Source organism: Malassezia restricta, chromosome III, assembly GCF_003290485.1.
Source record: "Malassezia restricta chromosome III, complete sequence".
In the NCBI taxonomy this organism is placed as follows: domain Eukaryota; kingdom Fungi; phylum Basidiomycota; class Malasseziomycetes; order Malasseziales; family Malasseziaceae; genus Malassezia; species Malassezia restricta.
The window spans coordinates 114,183-135,910 of NC_040195.1; the positions used below are offsets into that span (position 1 = coordinate 114,183).

Here is a 21,728-nt window from a genome sequence, read left to right on the forward strand (position 1 = left end):
AAGGACGCGTCGAGAGTCGAGGTTTAGTCAGATGCACCAAGAAATGCACACAATACACTAGTATCCCTTCAGGCGAACGTGCCATGGATGCAGCGTGGGAGGAGGCGCTACGTGTCTGTAAGAAAACAATCAACGAAGGGGAAGGTGCAGAACAGGCATCTATTTGGACTACCATTATTGCGGCCTTTGATCCACGCGAACCGTGGGCAGCGCCAGAACGTGATCAGCCTTTCGTGCGAGAAGCTTTGGCTTCCCTGCGGTACAGTCAAGAGCGTTTGGCCGCATGGTATGTTGATGCATACATGAGCGCATTCCACCAATTGTGCATGGAGGTACTCGCACCATTGATATCTGATGAGCATGCCACAGCCCATCTTCCATTTGCTGTCGACACTTGCTTCGAATGGATCGTGAGCCGACAAACATTGGCACTCGAGGCAGGCATTTTGCCGCATGACACATGCACCGCTATCCTATTTTCGCATTGTAAGACGGTTATTTCTGCTGCCATGCAGCCGGGCATGCATAAGGTGATTGAAAACTATTTCCAAAGTGCCTTGCATGTCGAGGAGTCTACTAACGTTGTGCCGGATTCGACGTGCGCCCAGGTATGTACTCAACTTAGGATCTTGGGTCTGGATGCTGTTGTCCAAAGTGCCTTAACTGAAACGGCCTCGCACATTCTGGAGCATGCGACGCAGCAAGCCGTGACACGCTCAGGCTCACTACAAGAAGCCGTATACCCAGCGCTCCATGCGCTCCTATGTGACGAACTAATGCCAGCTCTCTCGTCCATGCTGAATGCCCGGCCCAAAGAGCCTGTGTCCATGTCACCCACGCTCTATAATGCTTGGGATATTAGTGTGTCAATGATGTACGATGATACCCCAGAACTCGATGAGGATCATGAATCGCTGTATCTTCGACTAGAGTATTCGCTGGCCAAGATGGTTGGAAAGCACCGTTTAACGCAGTTGTATGCGCTCGTCGGTATGTTTCCACAGAGCCGCGCTGCCATGGAGGATATGGTGATGTGGCTAGCCAAGACGGACGAACGCATCGAATTGGCTCAGTCATTTACACAGGCTCTTCAGACGCGTCTTTTGCACCCAGATATGGATACGCATGCGATTCTGGCGTACTATATAAATATCGTATTTGCGCTGCGCATGGTAGACACGTCTGGCGTGGTACTATCGCGCGTCTTACCGCCGGTGCAGCACTACTTGCGGACACGACACGACACGATTCGGGTGATTGTGCACGCGCTTCTTGGTGATGATGCGGAATTTGAGCTTCTGCGGTCCGAGCTTGTACAATTGCAGCCAGAAAATGATGCACCCTCGAGTGCATGGGACATGGACGCAGAGGATGAGCAATATACACGCCTTGAGCACTGGGTCGACCCAACATGGGCACCGAGGCCTGTGGATGCCGGGCCGGCCTTCCGCTTGATGCGATCCAATGATGTGGTGGGTTTACTTGCCCAGATTTTCCACGACCGCCAAGGATTTCTGCATGCACTGGAGCAGCACACGGCTCAGCGTCTCGTCCGCACCGTGGACTACGATACTTCGCGAGTGCAGCACAACATTGCGATTTTCAAGCGACGCCTGGGTGAGCAAAGTTTGCATCATTGTGACGTCATGCTCGCCGATGTGGCAACGTCGCGTGCCTTGGATAGCGCCTTCCACACCCAGGAGAACGTCGCTGAGTACGTGCACCCCATGGTCGTGTCGCGGCAGTTTTGGCCCGATCTCGACACGCGGACATGGACATGGCCGACTCGACTGGCCCAGTCCCTGCAGCAGTTCTCGGCATTTTATACGAGGCAGAACCCTACCAAGTGTGTGCGATGGCTGCCGCATCTAGGCACCGTCGACGTCGACATCGAGCTGCAGAACAATGAGCGCGTATCGATGCGTGTCTCGCCGCTGCAGCTTGCGGTCTTGGAGCTCGTGTCGGAAAACGAGACGCCGGGTGTCGTGACAGCGGAGGACTTGGCCCAAGTGCTAGAATTGCAGCACGCGGCGTTGGCACTCGAGGCGCTGCGGTTCTGGGTGGCCCAAGGCGTCCTGCGAGAATGGCCATCAGCCGGGTCTTTTGAGCTATGTGACAATTTGCCGGTCTCTCATGCATAGCACATGAGACAGCAAGCTATTTTCGCGTGCCATACGCACAATACTCGCACCTGTCATCGTGCCACTGCGACCAAGCCTGTGGGTGTCATCAGACGCCGGCAGGGAAAAGAGAGCTGACTCGAGCACAAGCTGACTCAGTGCGTGCACGTCGCGTTCCGTCTGCGACTGGTGCCGTGCCTCCTCGCGGGCCTGTTCGACTTGAGTGCGCAAGCACCGAAGGACTTGCTCGGCCATAGCCTGATGCGTCATGCAGAAGGTCAAGGCGCGGCGCGGCGCTCCCGGCGCTAAATGCACGAGCGACACGGTCCGGCGTCCAGGCGTCGTCGTAGTCGCATCCTCGCAGGACAGCGTGAGGTGCAGAGGCAGCGCACGCTGCGTGCCGTGATGACGACCGCTGATATACATGGGCGCATGCTGTCCTGTACGCAGAAACAGCAGATCATACGTGCCAGGCGCCGTAGCCAGCACGGTAAATTCAGAGTGTGCGGCATGCGTGAATGTAAGCACCGGTGGATCCATATACAGACCGCGTCCCACCAGGCAAATGCGCACATCTGGATCAGGCTGGTCGAGCGAGACGCGTACTCGCAGGCTTGGTACGCCAGGGCGCAGTGGCTCACTCAGCGCGCGCGCATCATACGACACAGCGCGCCAAGCATGACGCGGCACAGCAGGGGTAAGAGGTGATGTTTTGATCGCAACGTACGCGTCGCTCAGCATGCGGTCGCTCACCATATGCTGTGTGTTGCGTGCGCGAAAGAGCTTCACAAACTCTTCGAGCGAAATAGCATGCGGGGGGTATGTAAAGAGGCCCGTAGCGCCGTGCAAAGCATCATTGAGGCCTAGAATTGCCAAGGTCAAGTCCGCTACGCATTCGGCCGTCATTTGGTGTTCGGACGCATTGGCCTTGTGCCAGTGCACCGCAAAGGCGGACAGCAGAGCCTCAAACGTACCAAAATCCTGTGGCCACAGCACGCTCGAAAGCAGGGAACGCAGTGCTAGCTCGATGGGTGCTCCGGTGACGCAGTGCATCATGACATAGTGCTTCATCACGTCGCGGTGCGCATACAAATACTGAGCCACAGCCATCCTATCCAGTGATGCGCCGGCGTAGAGCAATTGGGCGTGCGCATATGCTTCAGAGCCCGGCAGCTGCGCCTCCATCCGCAGCACATGCAATGTCTCGAAAGGATGCGCGTACAGCTGCGCCTCGCGCCGCTGGACCAGCATGGCTAGTTCAGACAGCTTGCCTTGCCTGCTATCATCCACGTAAAGATCGCGCAAACCAAGCACAGTAATAGGTGTGCAGGACTCACTCAAATCGGGGGCACTCCCCAGTTTTCGGATGATTAGGTCAGAAAGCGACTCACCTTGCATAGGCGCAATCATAGGCTTGGCCAACACGGCCGTATCCTGAAAAAGGAAGAGATAGCGAAGCTTGACATATTCATCGCCAGCCGACTGGAGAAGCGGGAGAATACGCACAAGTCGACGCGGAGGATCCAACGCCACCTCTAAGGGGACTTGTGCGGGGAAAGGTGCCAGAACATGTCGGACAGGCCGCGGTAGCTTTTGGTTCCAGCGCATAAGAGCGGCTGGCGTCGTGGGTATCGTAATAACAGTGTCGTGAAGCCACGCGTCTTGTACCTCCTTTTGTAAAATGACCGAGGCCATCAGCGTGTGCGACGCCACAGGCGATGACGTCGACGCCGAGTCATTCGATGCTTTAGAGGGTCGACGCAGGGAGCCGAGGCCTCGTCGCGACGACTTGCGTCGAATAGAGCCAAAGATGCGTGCCACTTTGGAGTCCTTTCTTGTGTCTGTCGTCGCCGCGCTCGTGCTGTTGGAGCGCACATGGCTAGACGCTTCGGCAGCGTGTGCGGCATCAACGGAGGGTGAGGAGCTTGGGCGCCCCAGTCCCAGAGACTCTTCGAGCATTTGCGACATGGCAGAGGGAAGGTGTGGTAGGGGTTTTTGCGCGTCGTCCACATGTCCAGCCATCGTAAAAACGGGCGCCGATGCAGGCGCTGGCTCATGACTGAAAGATACAGACACGGGGGATGGGTATGTTGAAGCAGGTGTCTTGGGCATGGGGTTCGCAGGCACCGTCTCTCGCGGGATGTCGGACGAGTTTTTCACACTGCGGGGCAGTTGAGTATCCACGTGGGGCGTGTGTGCGGTGACGCGCGTGACTGTGGCCGACGAGGAGCTGTGCGAGCGGTTGCGCGTCATGAACAAGTGGGCGCTTTTATCAAGTTCCCGGGGTTCAGACTGTTGTGGTTTGGCAGGAAGATGAGACGGTGCCTCAGCCGTTTTGATGGGCGGCTCAGCCGATACACTGGCCGTCGTGGGTATGCTAGGTGTAGACGAGACAGGCGCCAAAGCGCTCGTCTGCGACACCACAGGACTCGTGCTGTCGTAGTCGTAGAGCGACAGGCGCCAGCTGGATGTGCTGCTAGAATCGTGTGCGACGGAGCTTCGGTCGTCCCACGTCGGCGAACTCACAGCTTGTGCTGTGGTAGGCGAAGGCAGGGGAGCACGCGCCGCCTGTTTGTATGCGTGGACCCGCGAATGATCGCGAGCTGATACGCTGCGTATTAGTGTCGTGCGACGAGGCGTCTCGAGGGCTCGGTCCGGCAGGGGCCGGTCCTTGGAAGAAGAGGGCGCATCTCGCATCTGACTCGCATTCCTGACGAACGCAAACATGTCATTGTACGAAATAGGTGTGCTAGCGCCCAAAAGCTTTTGCATAGTGTATGCCCGAGCGACCTGAGAGGCTGCACTCGTGCTGGCCGAGCGAGACATGCCCGTGGGTTTCCGCTCTTGTACGAGGCGCTGACGCAACTGTTCCAGTGACAGCAAGGGAAACTGACCATCTGGTCGTGCCGCATTACGCTCCACTAATTGCGCCTCAGCGTTGGACGACACAGAGTCTGCCGTCCCAGCATGCGTGGCCGCCGTTGTGGCGGTCGTGGGCGGGGGCTTGGCCTGCCTCACTTCACGCTGCGATGCCGCGCGACGCAGCTTGGCGATCGCATCCAGTCGAGCAGATGCCCCCTGGTTCTCTACGCTCGCATGTTGCGCAGCGTCGTCACGCATAGAGTCCAGGTGGAATGCAGAACAGGGTGTGAAAAAGTGCGCTGGCTGCAGCGACTGTGGGTTTAGTACAGCAGATCCAATGGCATGCATGCTCCACTGCTTCCCAGGCGACTCGCGCGCGCGGCGCCCAACTAGGGCACGACAGAAGCACAGCCCACGCATCTCCACATGCGCCGCGGCGCGGCCCACAAGCTCGGAGCTCGATTTTTGCCTGTGCGTCGTCCCCTTCCGGACGGGAGGGGGAATATCCACATGGAGAGCGACGTGCGACATTGGACCCTTAGCGATGTGAGTCTCTGGCTGCAGAGCATGGACATGGCATGCTATGCGGAGGCATTTGAGTCGAATCGGATCGACGGCGAGGCTCTTGTCTTGATGGACGAGGCTGCGCTCAAGGATATTGGCGTCGCATCGATCGGACACCGTGTGTCGCTCTTGGATGCTATATACCAGATGAAAATCGCACAAAATATCCCGTTTGAGCCAGGCGACTGGGTGCCGCAGGAACTTGAGCCCCCCACGTATCAAGACATGACGCAGCTCTTGCGTGAGCGTGACGAGCGAATCTACGCACTCGAGTCTCATGTGTCGTACCTCGATACGGCACTGATGCAGCTGCACGAACAGATCGCAGTCATTTCGAAGACGCTCGGCGTGCCTCATACAGCCCGTGTGCAGCAGTCTCAGCCACCACTGACGCATGCCGCCTCAACATCCACGGAGGCCCAGGACGACCGTGACGGCCAGGCGCGCGCTTTGCAGGCCACAGCGCCGCTACCATGGAGTGAGTCGGCTCAAGATGACCGCACGTTGGCGCCCGTACTAGAGGCTATCGGCGCATTGCTCCGACAACGAGGCATGGAGCGAGCACCGAATGAGGCACAGCAGCGCTTCCATCCCGTCACGCTGAATGATCCATGCAGTACTCTGTTGCCCTTGGCACTGCGCCTTTACGGCATCCATGAAGACTGGCATAACGTTGTGTTGTTTGCAACGTCTTCTACCACAGAATACTGTATCGCATACGATGAAAAACCACTGCGGATCCTTCAGACCATGCAAGAAAAATCCCCCGATGCCGCGTTGGTGGCGCGATACGTGGCTGACATTGAGTCGCCCGTACAAGTGGCGTATCGGAAATTCCACGATAGGCAGCAGCAGAAGCAGCTCGGTATGGAAATGAAGCACCCAGCCCTCCGGCAACGGGCGGGGGTACCAGGCTTGCCTGTAGCAAAAGACGCTCGACTCATTTCAACACGTCATCTTTTGACATGGCCAGGCGGCGCAGAGGCACATAGCCATGCACACACAAGAGGCCCCGCGGCGGACCTCGCATTCAAGCACATTTCATACGCGGTCGCGATCTACCCCTACGTCTCGGAGCGCGATGACGAATTTGATTTTCAATTGGGTGATACCTTCATTGTATTGTCCAAGAGCCAAGGCTGGTGGGCTCTTCGGCGCGACTCCGCAGCCGATGGGCACGGTGATGTGTACGTCTTGGATCGAGCTCGACCTTCGATCGAAGTATGGACGGGCTGGGCCCCGACGGGCTGCCTCTTGGAAATCGTACAGCCGATGGCAACGATACTGCACTCGCAATCGTGTTATCGGATGCCTGATTCACAAGATACATGGCAGCAGATCATGATGTATGCGCCTCTTCCATTACTCTACGTACCAATGAGTGGCTCTGCAGCTACCTTGCTCACAGATGTCCCCGCGCGAGATCACTCTTTCTCTGCAGGCGACCGCGTCCGCGTGTTTAAGCGCTATCATTCCTGGTCGTACTGCATCGCCGAAAGTATGCCGCCCTACCGTGGATGGGTGCCCTCATGGCTTCTTTCACGTCGCATGAACACCCCGATACCACCCTCGCGTGCACTTAGCTCAGGCAGTGCTCCAGGTCCCAACGCCCGTGCCACCGAGTCGGCGGCGCGTCCATAGACCGCGTAGGACTCTCCCCCTCCACCTCCAACGACGGTTCTCAACCAGCGACGTGGGCGATGCGAGGGACACTGTTGTGCTGGGCAAGTGTGATCGCCCAAGCTGCGGCGCATGGGAATCATGCGCATGTGCCGACAAAGCAACAGGCAAGCGAGCCCGTGGATGGGTGGCTGTGGCTCCATATTGCGATGGAGGCCGGAGCGTGGGCTGTCTTGTTTCCGCTGGCCATGGTGCTGGGTCTCGTACGGCATAGGTTTCACGTGCCTCTGTCTATCGCGGCCGTAGTCATCTCGCTCACTGGCTTCATCTTTGGTCAGCACCATGGTGGTCGTCAGTTTAAGCATACAGTCCACGGCACCTTTGCAGGTGTGCTTTTCTTTCTCCTTCTAGCCCAGGCGGCGTGTGGTGTGTACCTTCGCTTGCACCTTGCGTGGTCGAGAGAACGCTATGTTCGGCCTGTGGTCCTCGTTATCCATGGTGTGCTAGGACGCGCATTCCCCGTCGTCGGATGGGCGCAGATGGTGTTTGGCATCGCGACACTGCAGTCGTGGTGTGAAGGCGGACACTTGAATCAATGCCTCGCGCACTACATTATGGGCTCAGCCTTTACTGCCTACTCTGTCATCCTGCTGATCATGATGAAGTGCGCCGTCGAGTGGCTCCGGCGCCGCGGCTGCGCGCAAGAGTACCTTGACTCGTGGGTGATTTTCATATGGGGCATGATCAATACCTTTACCGAGCACCAGGGCGGACCATGGACACACAAGGACCTGCAGCACACACTTATGGGCGTCGTATGGTGGGCTGGTGGTGCTGCAGGCGTCTGGCTGAGTCGAAAGGGCCAACGCTCCGTCTTACCCGCGGTCATCATCATGCTCACGGGCTGGGCCATGAGCGGACACAAGCAGGCGGTAGCTATATCCACCCACATCCATGCTTTGTTTGGCTATGCACTCATGGCCGGTGGCGTCTGCCGCATCATTGAGATTTGCTTCGTGCTCCGTGATGCCCCAAGTGGCACCGTGGATCGTCCCACCGTACCTGGTGCATGGTTCCCAGTGAGCGTGTTTCAGTATCTGCCTCCCTTCCTCCTTGTCGCTGGAGGGATCATGTTCATGAGCGCTACAGATGAGGAAATGCGCTGGGCTGATGCCAAGGGCATTGACTATGTGACGTGGGGCCTCATTGACTTTTCCGTGGCATTTTTATTGTTTCTGTGGTTCAACATTCTTATCGATACCTATGTCGGCTATGGCGGCCGGTATGGTCTGTCAGGCGAGCGCCCGAAAGAGCCACAACACTTTTTCTCTTACTCAAACATCGAACAGGGCCTTTCCACTAACAACGATGTGGTAGCGATGGAGTCTTTTGACGTACCCGAGCATGCTCCATCGCAGCCTTCGCAGCAACCGCCGCCACCACCACGGCTTTATGCACCACCACCCACGACGCACATCCTCGAAGACCAGGATCCGTTCGATGATACCGAAATATCGTAGGCTGAATGAATCATGCGTGTATATGATACTATGAAGCATGCCACTATGATTGGTACGACTGAATAATGTCCTGCGCCGTGGGCGACTGAGGCGCCGCTTGTGTGGCATTCACAGATGGCTCAAAGCCACTGGCAGACGCATGGTTTAGTGCGGTGGCGGGGTGGCTGACGACCGTGTTGGGCTGAGCATGCTCTGCTGCCTTCGCAGTTTGCGCTTCATTCACTTCAGGACGAAGTACAGGTGCCGACAGCGGAACAACAGAATGGCTAGAGGTGCCAGGCGCTGCTGTCTCAGGGACAGCCTCGGACGCACTTTGAGAGACTCTCTCAGGCACCGTCTCCGCCATACTCGTATCATCCGCGCCATCTGTACGCCCCTGCCTTTTAAAGGGGCGGAAAGGCTTGGGCTGGAGACGCTTGACAAACATGGGCAAGAATGACCTGCGCCGAGACTCGTCCTGAGACGCACGAGCAGCTTCGTGGCTCTCCGACGTCGCGCTTCGCTCTGGTGCCGGCTCCGGCTTGGGCTCCGGCTTGAGCTCCGGCTCTGGCTCTGGGCTGGGAATCGGAAGACGCGTGGGTCGTACCTTTGCCGGTAGTGGGTACGTTCCATCCGGTAGCACCTCTGGAAGGAACATGGCATGGGCATTTGGCAGCATCTCAGGATGTGGCTGCGCCAGTGGCTCGGGCGGCTCAGGCGTGGTCAAACGAGTGGGTCTCACACGATCGGGCAGAGGGTACGTGCCATCAGGTCGTACTTGCGGGAGGAACATCGCTGCCTGGTCTTGCACCAACTCTGGTGCTGGCTGGTCAAGTGGCTCGGGCGGCTCAGGCGTCGTAACAGGCGGGCGCGTGGCACTCACGGGATCAGGTAATGGATAGGTGCCGTCTGGCATCGGACGAGGAAGGAAGAGCATTTCCTCAGGCTCCATAGCCAAGGGCTTGGGCTGCTCCTTGGGTGTGGGTGGATCAGGTATAATGACCTCGACTCGGTCTATCTCCTCTTGGGTCCACTCCCATAGTGCGGCCGGGATGTTTTGTTCGCGCATCGTCCTCAGCAGTTCTAACGTGTTGTAGTCCGCACTGACGCAGTCTGAGTTGACGGTGTACACACCACCAGCCACACGGGCTGTGGACGACAAAGCCACGCGTAGGCCCGCCGAGAGCGGCACGCCACGAGCCAGCGGTCGGTCTTCTACCGAGATCGGCGGATAGCGCGAGCTCGTGGTTAAGAAAAGATGACGCTCCGCACTTTCTTCAAGCGAGATTTTGCGGCCAGACGCCATAGATAACGAGACAGCAAATGACGCCATGCCCGGAGGTAGGGCACGGGTCGGCTTGGTCGGCACCGAACCAGGATGATCGTGTATAAAGCTCACTTCCGGTGCCATTTCGGCAAAGTGCTCCAAACCAAAAGTGATGCACGAGCTTAGATGCCCACGAGCCTGGCGGATAGGCACCTTGCGTCCACTCACATCGTTTGGATCAATGGGCCCCTCTCTTGAACCGGCCATGACACAAACAACACGGCGCAGACTCTCGCCACGACGCAAGTGATCCAAAAGATTGCTGATGAGGCGCATGCGTGAGAAGTACGAAAGCGCCCACATAGTGCGCAGACCCTCCCTTGTACGCGACGTAAAGTCCAGTGTGCCTTGGCTCATGAAGAGCACATTGATGGCTTTCTCGTTTTCTCGAACGCGACGGCATGCAGCATCAACCATGTTGATCAAGGACAAGTCGGCTTCAACATAGTAATACTCACCATCAGGATTGACCTCATGCAGCTCATCCAACACAGGCTGTGTCGTGTCCTCCGACCGAGCTAACAAATAAATACGCGGCTGGCGCATATGCTTCGCAAACTCAAGCATAGTGGCCTTGCCTATGCCTCTCGTGGCACCGGCAAATACCGCTACCATGCCCGGTGGAAACCTTTCGGTGATTTGTGCATTGGAATCCTGCACTTCTTCCAATTCCACCATGGTGGTCGAAACGTGCTTGAATCCCCACCCGACCGCTCTACGCCGCCTGTCCACACGCGTAGCAGACCTTACCTCCACATGCCTGCGGCCCCCTCGTACGCAGCGCTCAGACCATCTCGCCGCGCCGACAACTTCGCGACAATAAGAATGTGGGCCTACTGCTATATCAGAGCACGGCTCAGCCTGGGTGCATACTCATGATAGATCTACTTCTGCTCCTCGAGCTCGTATGCAAGCACCGTGGACAAAAAGACAGAGGCCTCCAAACCGCCACATAGGCACTAGACATTATTGCAAAAGGCACCCAAATCGTGTGTCAATTGACACAGCGCGCCACCTTGACCTGATCCCACTCGGCTCTAGCCTGCCAGGTGCGACGTGGTTCAATGAAGGGTCCACCCTGCCGATGTGGAGGAACATGGTTTTGTAAGCGTTTGACCATGCACCTGGGTGGCGAATTGCTCTTACCTCCAGGCACCTCCCTTTGTCGCGATGTTGGGTCGTATGGCTTCAAGGGCGTTTGCGCGTGTTCTCCACGCCAGCTGGACCCGTGCTTCTGTTCCCGTGGTCGGTGCAGTGTCCTTTGCCATTCTTGGTCTATCACAGCCAATCTCGCTTCAAGACCGACTCCTGTCCTATGAAGAGCGCATCAAGCTGTCGAACACTTTCAAGCCTCATCCGAAGCGATTGACCCGAGTGCATGAATCGAATGAGGAAAGTGAAAAAGAGGAAGTTGCTCAAGAAAAACCTGCTCAAGAAGAACCTGCTCAAGACGAATCCTCAGAAGAGGCCGGTCATCTTGATATGGAAGAGGGTGTAGAGTCAGCCTTTGATGAGCGCACGGGCGAGATCAATTGGGACTGCCCCTGTCTCGGAGGCATGGCTGATGGTCCATGCGGCGAAGAATTCAAGAAGGCCTTTAGCTGCTTTGTATTTTCGGAGGCCGAGCCAAAGGGCATTGATTGCATCGAGCATTTCAAGCACATGCAGGACTGTTTCCGTCAGCATCCGGACGTCTATGCTGATGAAATTGAGGCAGACGAAGCTGCTGCTGCCGATGCGTCATCTGTACAGGACAAGGAATGAGACTATGCTGTGTTCGGGATGATGCCGGGCCACAAATGGGTTTCCATATCCCATGAAGAGGTAGCAACCATGCCCGGCTCAAAGAGCGACCAGGCCACACTTACCACAAACTCTCGGTGCCCCGTATAGACTTGGCGCGGAACATTCACCATAGGTACTTGCGCTGAAACCGCAGCATCGTCGATATTCCAAATGCGCGCCGTCATGTCATAGCTGGCACTAGCGACCACGTTGGACTGGTGGGGTGACCACGCCACACCGCGTATGGCATATTGGTGTCCAAAGCAAACGCATTTTTCTGGTACTAGTCCTCCAGGACCCGAAGCCTGTGCTTCCCATATCTTGACAGCCCGGTCGGTACCACCCGTAGCAAGAGTCATGGGCCGGTATTTGTTCCAGTCTACGGCCAGAACTTCGCCTCCAGCCGACATGGTCGAGATGGGTCGGGGCCCTGTACGGAGATCAAAAATACTCGCCGTCCCATCAGCAGACGCTGTAGCAAGTACACTGGGTGCGTGAGGAGACCAAGCGCATCGGTATACACATGCCCTGTGAGCCATGATGGTTTGGATAGAAGCAGGACGCTCAGGCGTCCACTGATACGTGAGTGACATGCGACATACGATCTTTACGCTGCCATCCCAGCTTGCGCTGGCAAAGAGCTCTTTCTGGATATTGTTCCAGTCAACAGAAAATACTTCACGCGAATGTTCATGCCAGTTACGGATGGGATGATCATCCAGTGTAACATCCCATAACTTGATACTTCCATCTCCGCACGCTGTGACAGCCTGATTCTCATGTAATTCAGACCAGGCCACATCAAATATGCCATCTTGAGTATCGAATCTGAAACATTAGCGAAACTCAGCGTACATTTTCAGCGGGAGAGGCGTGGATCCGAATACATGCAAACGCCCATTCCCCACGAGCCCATAGTTAGCTGAGCTAGCTACAGCGAATCTGTCAGGATAGAATGGCGACCAAGTCACATTGTATCCAGCAAAACCAGGCGTTGGATACCGCCTTGCCGACGGCACCCGCCCCGGTCCTTCCATACTGAATGGCACGTGTGGACGAGGCCCCAAATGTATCTCAGATTAAACAAAATGTATCCGGGCTCTACCTACTTAAGCATACCTGGCCCCTTATACAACAACGTACTGCCATTGCCATCCTGTGTCTTGCTGCAAAACGGCAAAACCTTACGAAAGACAAATTGTGGACATGGCACACGGGCGCGCCTTAGACTCGGCATCCAATGTGGATCTCCCGGCGTGGATTAGCTCAATGCATGTTCCGACGCGTGCGCCAAGCCATATTGGCGACGCGTGCCCACGAGATACCCTATTTTCGCCAAGGGTTGACCTAGCGCGCGCGCCATCATACAAGACCCGTCATCTATGCAATGTTTTTTCCTCAAACTGAATATAGCAAGCCATTCCATATCACTGCAGGCACACGTGTGCATGTTTATCCAATAGTATGCGTTTATAAGCACTAATATGCAGGCGTGCAAAATCATTTTTTTTATCTATTGCATGTGCAAAAAGCACGATCGCGAACGTGCGCATCACATCTACCGATTAGGCCCAACTAATTTGATGTATGACAAACAAGGAGGCTCATCCCATGCTGCACGGCGCCATACAACGTGTTTGGTTGGCAAATTTTTTTTTCGCCTATGAGCTCGCGATCAACATGAAGTACTAAAACGGGAAGCACTCTTAAGACTTGCCCCTACGGTTCTCGCTACCACCAGGTCTGCGGTTCTTGTCTTCTTTCAGGCCGGGTCCTGCCTCAAGATGTCGAGTAATAACCAAGAGTTCACCAATCAGTACATCAATCATAACTCTGAGCCTCTAGGTGTTAACTCGAACACTGAGATGCCCACGGAGCCATCGACCAACTTTTCGGATGCGACTCGCTATGTGCCGGAGGCCGACGCCTCGAAGGCTGAGCCCGAGCCAGTCCCGCATGCCGCTATGTCAACGGAGGCTGAGTCTGCTTTCAACGACATTTTGTTCCCACCAGACTCGTACGAGAATGGTACGTACTGGGCGGATCTTCCTGTCGGCGAGCGTTTCCGCTTTGTGAACAGGCAGTCAAACTCGATTTGCCGCGAGGAGCTCTGTCACATTGGTCGTATGATCAAGAAGGACCCACTTAGTGTTGTATCCAGCTATTTCGGCACCTATGTGGTGAATGGTATGGGTATGTTTGTTGAAGGTTACACGCTGTTCTCCGTCGGTAACATCAAGCCACTCTTCCAAAACACGGATGCTGCCTTGCCTGGCCAGCCTAACGTGCCTGCTAAGACCAGCAAGTTCTACCAATGCTGGAAGGAGAAGTCCATCTGTGATGAGGACTGGCAGAGTGCCATCGACTACCTCGAAATTGTCGGTATTATTACCGGTCAGATTCTTGTCGGTGTTGAAGGTGACTGGGTTGGTCGTAAGTTTGGTATGGTGCAGGATGCTTTGATCATGACGCTGGGTTCGGTAATGCTTACGTGCATGTGGGGTATCACCATGAACGGTTGGGTCATTTGCTATGCTTGGTCTCTGTTTATCTATGGTATTGGTGTGGGTGGTGAGTACCCCATGACCTCTACGCGTGCTATGGAGGGTAACAGTAACCGCTTTGCTTCGATCACAGGAGACCGTCTTCACCGTGGTCGTAACGTGCTGCTGGCTTTCTTGATGCAGGGTTGGGGTCAGTTTGTGAACCAGAGTCTTCTGATTATCCTTCTCTTGATCTTCAACAACACACTCCAGACGCCCATCAAGCCCGATGCCGCTCAGTTCACGTTCCGTGTGTCGTTTGGCTTTATTGCCGCTGTCACGCTTTACCTCGCGTACTACCGTTACTACAGGATCGAGTACGCTGAGGGCGCTCTCAGAGATGCTAAGGCACGTTTGAACACCTCTGGTTACGACATTACTTCGCTCAAGCTTGCGCTGCACCATTACTGGCATCGTCTCTTTGCTTCGACCATGGGTTGGTTCTGCAACGACTTTTTCTTCTACGGTAACAAGATTTTCTCCAACCAGTTCATTGACATTATTACTGGTAAGGCGAAAGGTGATTCCTACAACCCTCACTCGTTTGGTACCAAGTGGCTTTACAATCTGATCAACGTTGGTGTCCAGATGCCCGGTTACTACATGGCTGCGATTCTTGTTGACCACAAGTTCTACGGTCGTAAGTGGATGCAGGCCATCTCTTTCATGGCTACCTTTGCCTTGTTCTGTGGTGCTACGTTTGCGTATAACAGCCTGACTGACCCTAACGACATGGGCAAGGTCAAGGCATTCCAGTTCATCTTCTTCTTCTCTTCGTTCTGGAACCAGTTCGGTTACAACTCGACAACCTTCCTTGTTGCTGCCGAGATTTTCCCTGCTTCGATCCGTGCTACTTGCCACGGTGTGGGTGCCGCTTGCGGTAAGCTTGGTGCCCTTGTTCCCACGATTATTTACAACTATGTGGAAGACCACACCAAGTTCTACATTGTCACTTGGTTCGGTCTTGCTGGTCTCATTGTCACGCTCATTTTCCTGCCAGACACCACGGGTCTTGACCTCCGTGAGCAGGAGCGATACTGGGAGTATGTCATGTCTGGCAACCAGCAGGACTACCACGGTGTGGCTATCCACCCGCGTCACATTTCGCTGTACGAGCGCGTTGTGCTCAAGCGTCATCTTCCTTACAACCCTCAGCTTGATGCTCAGCAGAAGATTGGCGAGTTCCGTACGGTGTACGACAGCACGATGGCCATGAACAGTTATGCTGAGGAGGACCTCTCGGCTCATCAGCGGGATTTCCTTGCCAGTGAGTTTGGTCACAAGTATGTGAAGGACTTTAGGCTTGCTCACCCGAACCCTGAGAGCCATGTGTTTGACTCCAAGTTGGAGTCGCTTGAGAAGCAACTCTAATTGACCCTCTGCGATGAACCGAAATGACGAAAGGCTGTGCCTTCGTAATGTTAATGCGAGAATGTGTACTGTTCTCTAATTTTTAAAAGGTTGGTCCTAATGCGTGCTATAAATTCATGATGCGACCTTGTTGAATTTTTAGTTCTCTTCGCAAATTTATAGGTGAGAGTTATGGTTTAAGTGTACAAGTGTGCAATGGCAACGACTGAGTGTGATAAGGAGTGGCGCGAGCACGTGGCATTTTGTTGTGCGGCATAGTTTATCGCGACTTGGTTGATCCGGACTATCGGCACGGGCAATGACAACCCGTGGTACTACTAGCCGGCCCCATGATCCTGAGCTCGCCGACGAGGAGTACCAGGCCCCATTTAGTAACCATATTCCTGAAGTGAGAGGGCAGAGCGAGGACAGCCATCATGCCTCCTCCTTCGTGGATGCCGGATCGGTGCGTTCGACTTCATTATTTGGTGAGCAAGAGTTGCAAGAAGCAGAGCAATGGGCATCCCAATCCATGAAGAGTCGTACGGATATGATAGGAAGATCGGTAAAGAAGCGTCGCGATAGCCAAGTGGGAAGTTATGAAGATCCAAACACGATATTCGATGGCCCTTCAGCGGAATTTGTGCCCAGCTCCGTCACAAGTATGCACCACAATATGGCTCGACCCAGTCTGCACCCACATTCTCGCAGGCGCAGTCAGCGTTTTCATTCGCGCATCTCGCGGAGTGGGCGTGCTTCCAGCTCGATACAATCACACAGCCGTGAATCACGGGATCATTCGCCGTCCAGTGTCCACACTCTCGACTCACATGGCAACAGTTCTATTAGTTACCGAAAACGTGCATATCCACGACGTGCATATCGTGTGAGTGAGGATGGGGCAAGCTCGTCTGTGCCTGGATCCTCCAGTTTAATTGGCTCACTCTTCGCAACATTCCGTGTTGACCAGGCGGAGGCAGAAGCAGATGCAAACGCGGACAATGGAAGATGGCTTGATCAAGAATCGGATATGGTTGATGAAGAAGCATTAGATTTGGACGACTATGACGATGAAAATGAAGCGCTGATTAGTGACGCGAGCGACCGATCAAGCGCGGATAGTCAGCCGCACGGTTCGCCACAAAATCGCTTCATACCCAATGTATTTGGTGTGCCAGAGCCCTTTGTAGACTATCGGGCAGAAGGCCTTGAAGATGGCCGTCAAGATGTGCCGTTTGATGATCCGACCATGCCTCCAAAACCCGTTCATTTGATGGACTATCCGGAGGCAGTAAACGAGGCAAGAGACGGGCATGTGCACACGGATGCTGTTGGTAATACGCATGCTGAAGGCTATACTGAGAGCCCGTGGCTTGATAAGACTTGCCGTACGAAGCAGCAGATCTATTTGGCTGATGAGGACACATTGATTCGTATTTCCGGCTACCGCACAAGACGGGGTCATTACATCATGTACATGGCGGCATGCATTTTTTCTCTTGGCATTATTGGATTGTTGTCCCTGTGGTTTCCGCGTTGGCGTCTGCGTTATGTGTACCAAGAAGCCGATTTTGCTGATGCTGAGTTTGTGGTGGTCGAGAATCAATGGGGCGATATCAGCAAAGAGGCGTTTATGTCTGTACCATTTGCGCGTCCGCTCAAGTCAGTTTTCCCACCCACGTCTCGAGATCCACCGTGCACGTATGCTGAAGCACAAAGTATGCTGCATGACGATGTGCCTGACGAGAGCAGCTGCGGCCATGACGGCGAGGAAATTGTGGACTTACTCATGTTTGAGTATCGTTACACTCGGTTTTTGCTACACCCGCCCACAGGCCGCTTCCGCACAATTCGCGAGTGGCGCGATAGCAAGTGGACATCGACGGACCTGATGCGTCAAGGGATCAGTACCGAATTAGAGCGTGAACGACGAGTATTTTTCGGCCTGAACGTAATTGACATTGCAGAAAAGTCGTCGCTGGATCTGCTGATCAGTGAAGTGCTGCATCCATTCTACATCTTCCAGATCGTGTCCATTCTTCTGTGGAGTCTGGACGATTACTACTACTATGCATTTTGCATCGCGACTATTTCGATCGGCAGTATCGTATCGACACTTTTCGAGACGAAGAAAACGATTGCGCGCATGCGAGAAATGAACCGCTTTGTCTGCAGTGTGCGTGTCTTGCGCGATAGCCAATGGCGGTACCTGGACAGCAGCGATCTGATGCCCGGCGATGTATTTGACGCGGCTGAACAAAGTTTGACCACTGTCCCTGCCGACTGTATCTTGCTGAGCGGCGATGCCATTGTGAATGAGAGTATGCTTACGGGAGAAAGTGTGCCGATCAGTAAGCAGCCTTTAACGGAGCAGCAAGTACCATCGATTCAATCGACTCGCACAGATCTCGCCAATCATTTGGCGAAGCACTTTTTGTTCTCAGGCACCAAGATTATTCGCACGCGCCCAGCCATCGGGAGCTTAGATCCAGAAGACATTTCCGCCAAGGCCATGGTCGTTCGGACTGGCTTTCATACCACAAAAGGCTCGCTCGTGAGAGGTATGCTTTTCCCCAAACCCATGGGGTTCAAGTTTTATCGTGACTCATTTCGATTTATCGGGTTTCTTGCGGCGATTGCCTTCGTGGGTCTCTGCTTCAATACCGCCAATTTTATCCAGATTGGCATTTCCTGGCGCACCCTTGCCATTCGCGTGCTCGACCTGGTGACAGTTGTCGTACCTCCAGCGTTGCCTGCCACGATGAGCATAGGCACAGCCTTTGCCATAGCGCGATTGCGCAAGTTGGGGGTATTCTGTATCTCGCCAACACGAGTGAATATGGGTGGAAAGGTGAACGTCGTTTGCTTCGACAAGACAGGCACATTGACAGAGGACGGGCTGGACGTGCTGGGAACGCGCACCGTGGATGTCCATATGGGCCAGTTTAGCGAGCTTCATCAAACGTCCAACGAACTTCACACAGCTTCGTCTGACCCCTCAGGGCGCCTGTCGCTTTTATATGCGTTGGCGACATGTCACAGCCTAAAAATTGTGCATGGGGAGGTGATTGGCGATCCGCTCGACGTCAAGATGTTTGAGTATACCGACTGGACCATCGATGAAGGCGAGGAAACAGATCTTCGAACTCTTGCTCTTGGCCAGGATCGCTCGCCATCCCTGGTGCAAACGGTGGTGCGACCGCGTGACAGCCCACCATTTGACGCCAACGACACAATCGGGCATGCGAATCAGAATGTATTAGAGCTCGGTGTGATTCGGACGTTTGAATTTGTGTCAGCCCTGCGGCGAATGAGTGTGATTGTCAAGCAGCTGCATTCATCGTCTATGGAGGTCTTTGTGAAGGGCGCTCCGGAAGCACTGATCGACATTTGCGACCGCGCGACGCTGCCCCAAGATTTCGATGATCTGCTTGCTTATTACACCCATCACGGCTTCCGGGTCATTGCTTGCGCTGGCAAGTCACTGCCCGGTCTGAGCTGGGTTGAGGCGCAACGCTTGCCACGCGAAAAGGCTGAAAGTGGACTCTCGTTCCTGGGTCTCATTGTGTTTGAAAACAAGCTGAAGCCGGGCTCCCTACCAGCTGTCGCGACGCTGCGTAATGCCAACATCGGCTGCAAAATGGTCACGGGTGATAATCCACGCACGGCTGTCAGTGTCGCTCGCGAGTGTGGTATACTCGGACAGTCGTCGACTGTGTTTCTTCCATCTTTTGCCCACGGTTCTCCTGATGAACCGAACGATGTGATCCTGTCGTGGTGCAGCACAGATGATGAGTCTATGAAGCTCAATCCAGACACATTGAAGCCTATTAATCCTGACCCGATGCATATTGATTTGGGCGAACACAATATTTTGGAGTATGAGCTAGTCATCACAGGTGACGTATTCCGCTGGATGATTGACTACGCTCCCATCGAGATTGTCCGGCGCATGCTGATCAAAGGCACAATTTTCGCCCGCATGTCGCCGGATGAAAAGCACGATCTGGTCGACAGGCTGCAGGAGCTGGGCTACACGGTCGGCATGTGTGGTGACGGTGCAAATGACTGTGGTGCACTCAAAGCCGCGGACATTGGCATTTCGCTCTCAGAGGCCGAAGCCAGCGTGGCTGCACCATTCACATCGACACGCCCTGACATTTCATGCGTGATTGAGGTCATCAAAGAGGGCCGCGCATCACTGGTCACAAGCTTTAGTTGTTTCAAGTACATGGCATTGTACAGCTTGATTCAATTCACGAGTATCACGATCTTGTACAATCTCGCAAGTTCCCTTGGTGACTTTCAGTTCTTGTTCATTGACCTCTTTATTATCTTGCCTGTCGCCGTGGCCATGGCTCGGACGTGGCCGTATCCAACCTTGCACACCAAGCGCCCTACCGCCAACCTCTTGTCGAAAAAGGTGCTCCTGTCCATGTTGGCACAGGTTATTCTATGCTCGGGCTTCCAGGTGTTTGTTTTTTGTCTGACGCGACGACAGCCATGGTACCGGCCCCCCCAAGTCAATCCTGACGAGCTGAACGTCGTCAATGCTGAAAACTCAGCTCTCTTTTTGGTGTCTTCATTCCAGTACATTACCGTCGCAGCGGTATTCAGCGTCGGTCCCCCTTTCCGTCAACCCATCTACACCAACCCCATGCTACTCACGTCTCTCACCGTACTCACATGCATGTCGATGTACTTCTTGTTTATGCGCGGAGGCTTCTTCTTCGAGTTGCTTGGTCTCGTGGAGTTCCCACCCTCTTTCCACTGGAAGCTGTTCGCGATTGTGGTGGCCAACACTGCTGCCTGCTTTGTGTTCGAGTCGCACCTTATGGGACCGACACTCAACGTGATCAAGTTTGTGCAACGCATGCTATTCCACCGCGGTCGTAAGCACGATAAGACTCGCAAACACGGCCAAAAAACATACAAGGCCGTCCTCATGTCCCTGAATGATCCATCGGAAGCGTAGTAAGAAAACGAGTTCATATATTTACTTAGACGGATCCGTGCGTCGCCGTTTCGCGTGTTGGTCCTGTTCAACGTGCTGCAGAGCTGCCCACTGCGATAGGCCGGCTACATGTGATTGCAAGTTGTCGGCCAGACGTGCCAGATGCCGACGTGCCGGATGTGTTTCCTCTGTGTCGTCCGTGACCAAGGGACGAAGCGGTGGAAAGATTTCATGGAGCTCCAAATCTTCCAATGAAGTTTGTGGAAGAAAGCCTCGTCGAGAAGATCGCAGCGCAGAGTCCCGCGACTCTACGTCCAAAATCTTTTTTAAACGAATATCCGCCTGGTACAAAACGATGAGAGCGTCGAGAGCAAGGCGCTTCAGTGCATGACATGTTTCTAACAAGGCTGCATTTCGCTTTTCCGTCTCTTCTAGTGATTTTTCTTGCAGATCACCAGACTCGGAGCTGCTCTGTGTGAGGAACGATGGACTGGCAATGCGAATGTCAGGAACCAGTGCCTTCAGTCCCGATTTGGTCAGCGCCGTGGCGCGCTCCCTCAGTCGATCAACTTGCCTTTCAGCCGATGTTCGGTACTGGCTCGCAGCTGTTTTGATTTGATTCATTTGCTTTCGCGTGCGCGTAAGTTGATCGCGCGTTATGCGGTGAGCTACTTGCTCTTCATTGAGCGCAGCCTGTGCGCTTTGCAGTTGCATCTGGGCGTTGTGAAGTTTTGCATCCCTCTCGTTCGAAAAATTTTCGTCCTGTTTCCTTGATCGTTTATTTCTCTCTAATGTCTGCTCTAGCTCGCGGTTACGCACGAGTAGTTTTTCTCGTAATTGTACTTCTTCATCGTGCTCCGCCAGCAACGCGCGCAAAACCTCGAGAAGCGTCTGCTTATCCCGCGAACTTAGACCTTCTTCCGAAATATGGTGCTTCGAGTAGCCACGCGCGTGCAGCTTGTCACGAATTTCTTCAAAACTCAGGAGCGCATCCGACATGATAGCTCAACACGCATCTCACCGTACCTGCCGAGGAGCGCGTAGCGCGAACATCACGTGAAGCGCCGTTAAAATATAGTGCTTGTATTGGACCATCTTGGGCAG

The 21,728-nt window shown here is 54.5% G+C and overlaps 10 protein-coding genes across 10 annotated transcripts; 6 read left to right on the forward strand and 4 right to left on the reverse strand.

The window, feature by feature from the left end:
* Positions 1–83: 83 nt before the first annotated feature.
* MRET_1681 (anaphase-promoting complex subunit 2) lies at positions 84–2,141 on the forward strand (the record flags this gene model as incomplete). Its single annotated transcript, XM_027628308.1, has 1 exon — positions 84–2,141. The coding sequence occupies one exon, from the start codon at positions 84–86 to the stop codon at positions 2,139–2,141; it is 2,058 nt and encodes a 685-aa protein (XP_027484143.1).
* Positions 2,109–5,240, reverse strand: MRET_1682 (Sec7 domain protein; the record flags this gene model as incomplete). The annotated part of the gene is made up of 1 exon (XM_027628309.1): positions 2,109–5,240. One exon carries the CDS (start codon positions 5,238–5,240, stop codon positions 2,109–2,111), a length of 3,132 nt encoding a protein of 1,043 aa, XP_027484144.1.
* Positions 5,241–5,492: 252 nt separating this feature from the next.
* MRET_1683 (protein STE50) lies at positions 5,493–7,187 on the forward strand (the record flags this gene model as incomplete). The annotated part of the gene is made up of 1 exon (XM_027628310.1): positions 5,493–7,187. One exon carries the CDS (start codon positions 5,493–5,495, stop codon positions 7,185–7,187), a length of 1,695 nt encoding a protein of 564 aa, XP_027484145.1.
* A 59-nt stretch (positions 7,188–7,246) lies between these two features.
* On the forward strand, positions 7,247–8,686 carry MRET_1684 (uncharacterized protein; the record flags this gene model as incomplete). The annotated part of the gene is made up of 1 exon (XM_027628311.1): positions 7,247–8,686. One exon carries the CDS (start codon positions 7,247–7,249, stop codon positions 8,684–8,686), a length of 1,440 nt encoding a protein of 479 aa, XP_027484138.1.
* A 43-nt stretch (positions 8,687–8,729) lies between these two features.
* On the reverse strand, positions 8,730–10,670 carry MRET_1685 (uncharacterized protein; the record flags this gene model as incomplete). Its single annotated transcript, XM_027628312.1, has 1 exon — positions 8,730–10,670. One exon carries the CDS (start codon positions 10,668–10,670, stop codon positions 8,730–8,732), a length of 1,941 nt encoding a protein of 646 aa, XP_027484139.1.
* Positions 10,671–11,162: 492 nt separating this feature from the next.
* MRET_1686 (mitochondrial intermembrane space import and assembly protein 40) lies at positions 11,163–11,756 on the forward strand (the record flags this gene model as incomplete). Its single annotated transcript, XM_027628313.1, has 1 exon — positions 11,163–11,756. The coding sequence occupies one exon, from the start codon at positions 11,163–11,165 to the stop codon at positions 11,754–11,756; it is 594 nt and encodes a 197-aa protein (XP_027484140.1).
* Positions 11,757–11,758: 2 nt separating this feature from the next.
* MRET_1687 (peroxin-7) lies at positions 11,759–12,814 on the reverse strand (the record flags this gene model as incomplete). The annotated part of the gene is made up of 3 exons (XM_027628314.1): positions 11,759–12,352; positions 12,380–12,605; positions 12,633–12,814. 3 exons carry the CDS (start codon positions 12,812–12,814, stop codon positions 11,759–11,761), a joined length of 1,002 nt encoding a protein of 333 aa, XP_027484141.1.
* A 747-nt stretch (positions 12,815–13,561) lies between these two features.
* Positions 13,562–15,691, forward strand: MRET_1688 (MFS phosphate transporter; the record flags this gene model as incomplete). The annotated part of the gene is made up of 1 exon (XM_027628315.1): positions 13,562–15,691. One exon carries the CDS (start codon positions 13,562–13,564, stop codon positions 15,689–15,691), a length of 2,130 nt encoding a protein of 709 aa, XP_027484146.1.
* Positions 15,692–15,989: 298 nt separating this feature from the next.
* Positions 15,990–20,645, forward strand: MRET_1689 (cation-transporting P-type ATPase 13A3/4/5; the record flags this gene model as incomplete). Its single annotated transcript, XM_027628316.1, has 1 exon — positions 15,990–20,645. One exon carries the CDS (start codon positions 15,990–15,992, stop codon positions 20,643–20,645), a length of 4,656 nt encoding a protein of 1,551 aa, XP_027484147.1.
* Positions 20,646–20,666: 21 nt separating this feature from the next.
* MRET_1690 (uncharacterized protein) lies at positions 20,667–21,623 on the reverse strand (the record flags this gene model as incomplete). The annotated part of the gene is made up of 1 exon (XM_027628317.1): positions 20,667–21,623. The coding sequence occupies one exon, from the start codon at positions 21,621–21,623 to the stop codon at positions 20,667–20,669; it is 957 nt and encodes a 318-aa protein (XP_027484086.1).
* Positions 21,624–21,728: the final 105 nt, after the last annotated feature.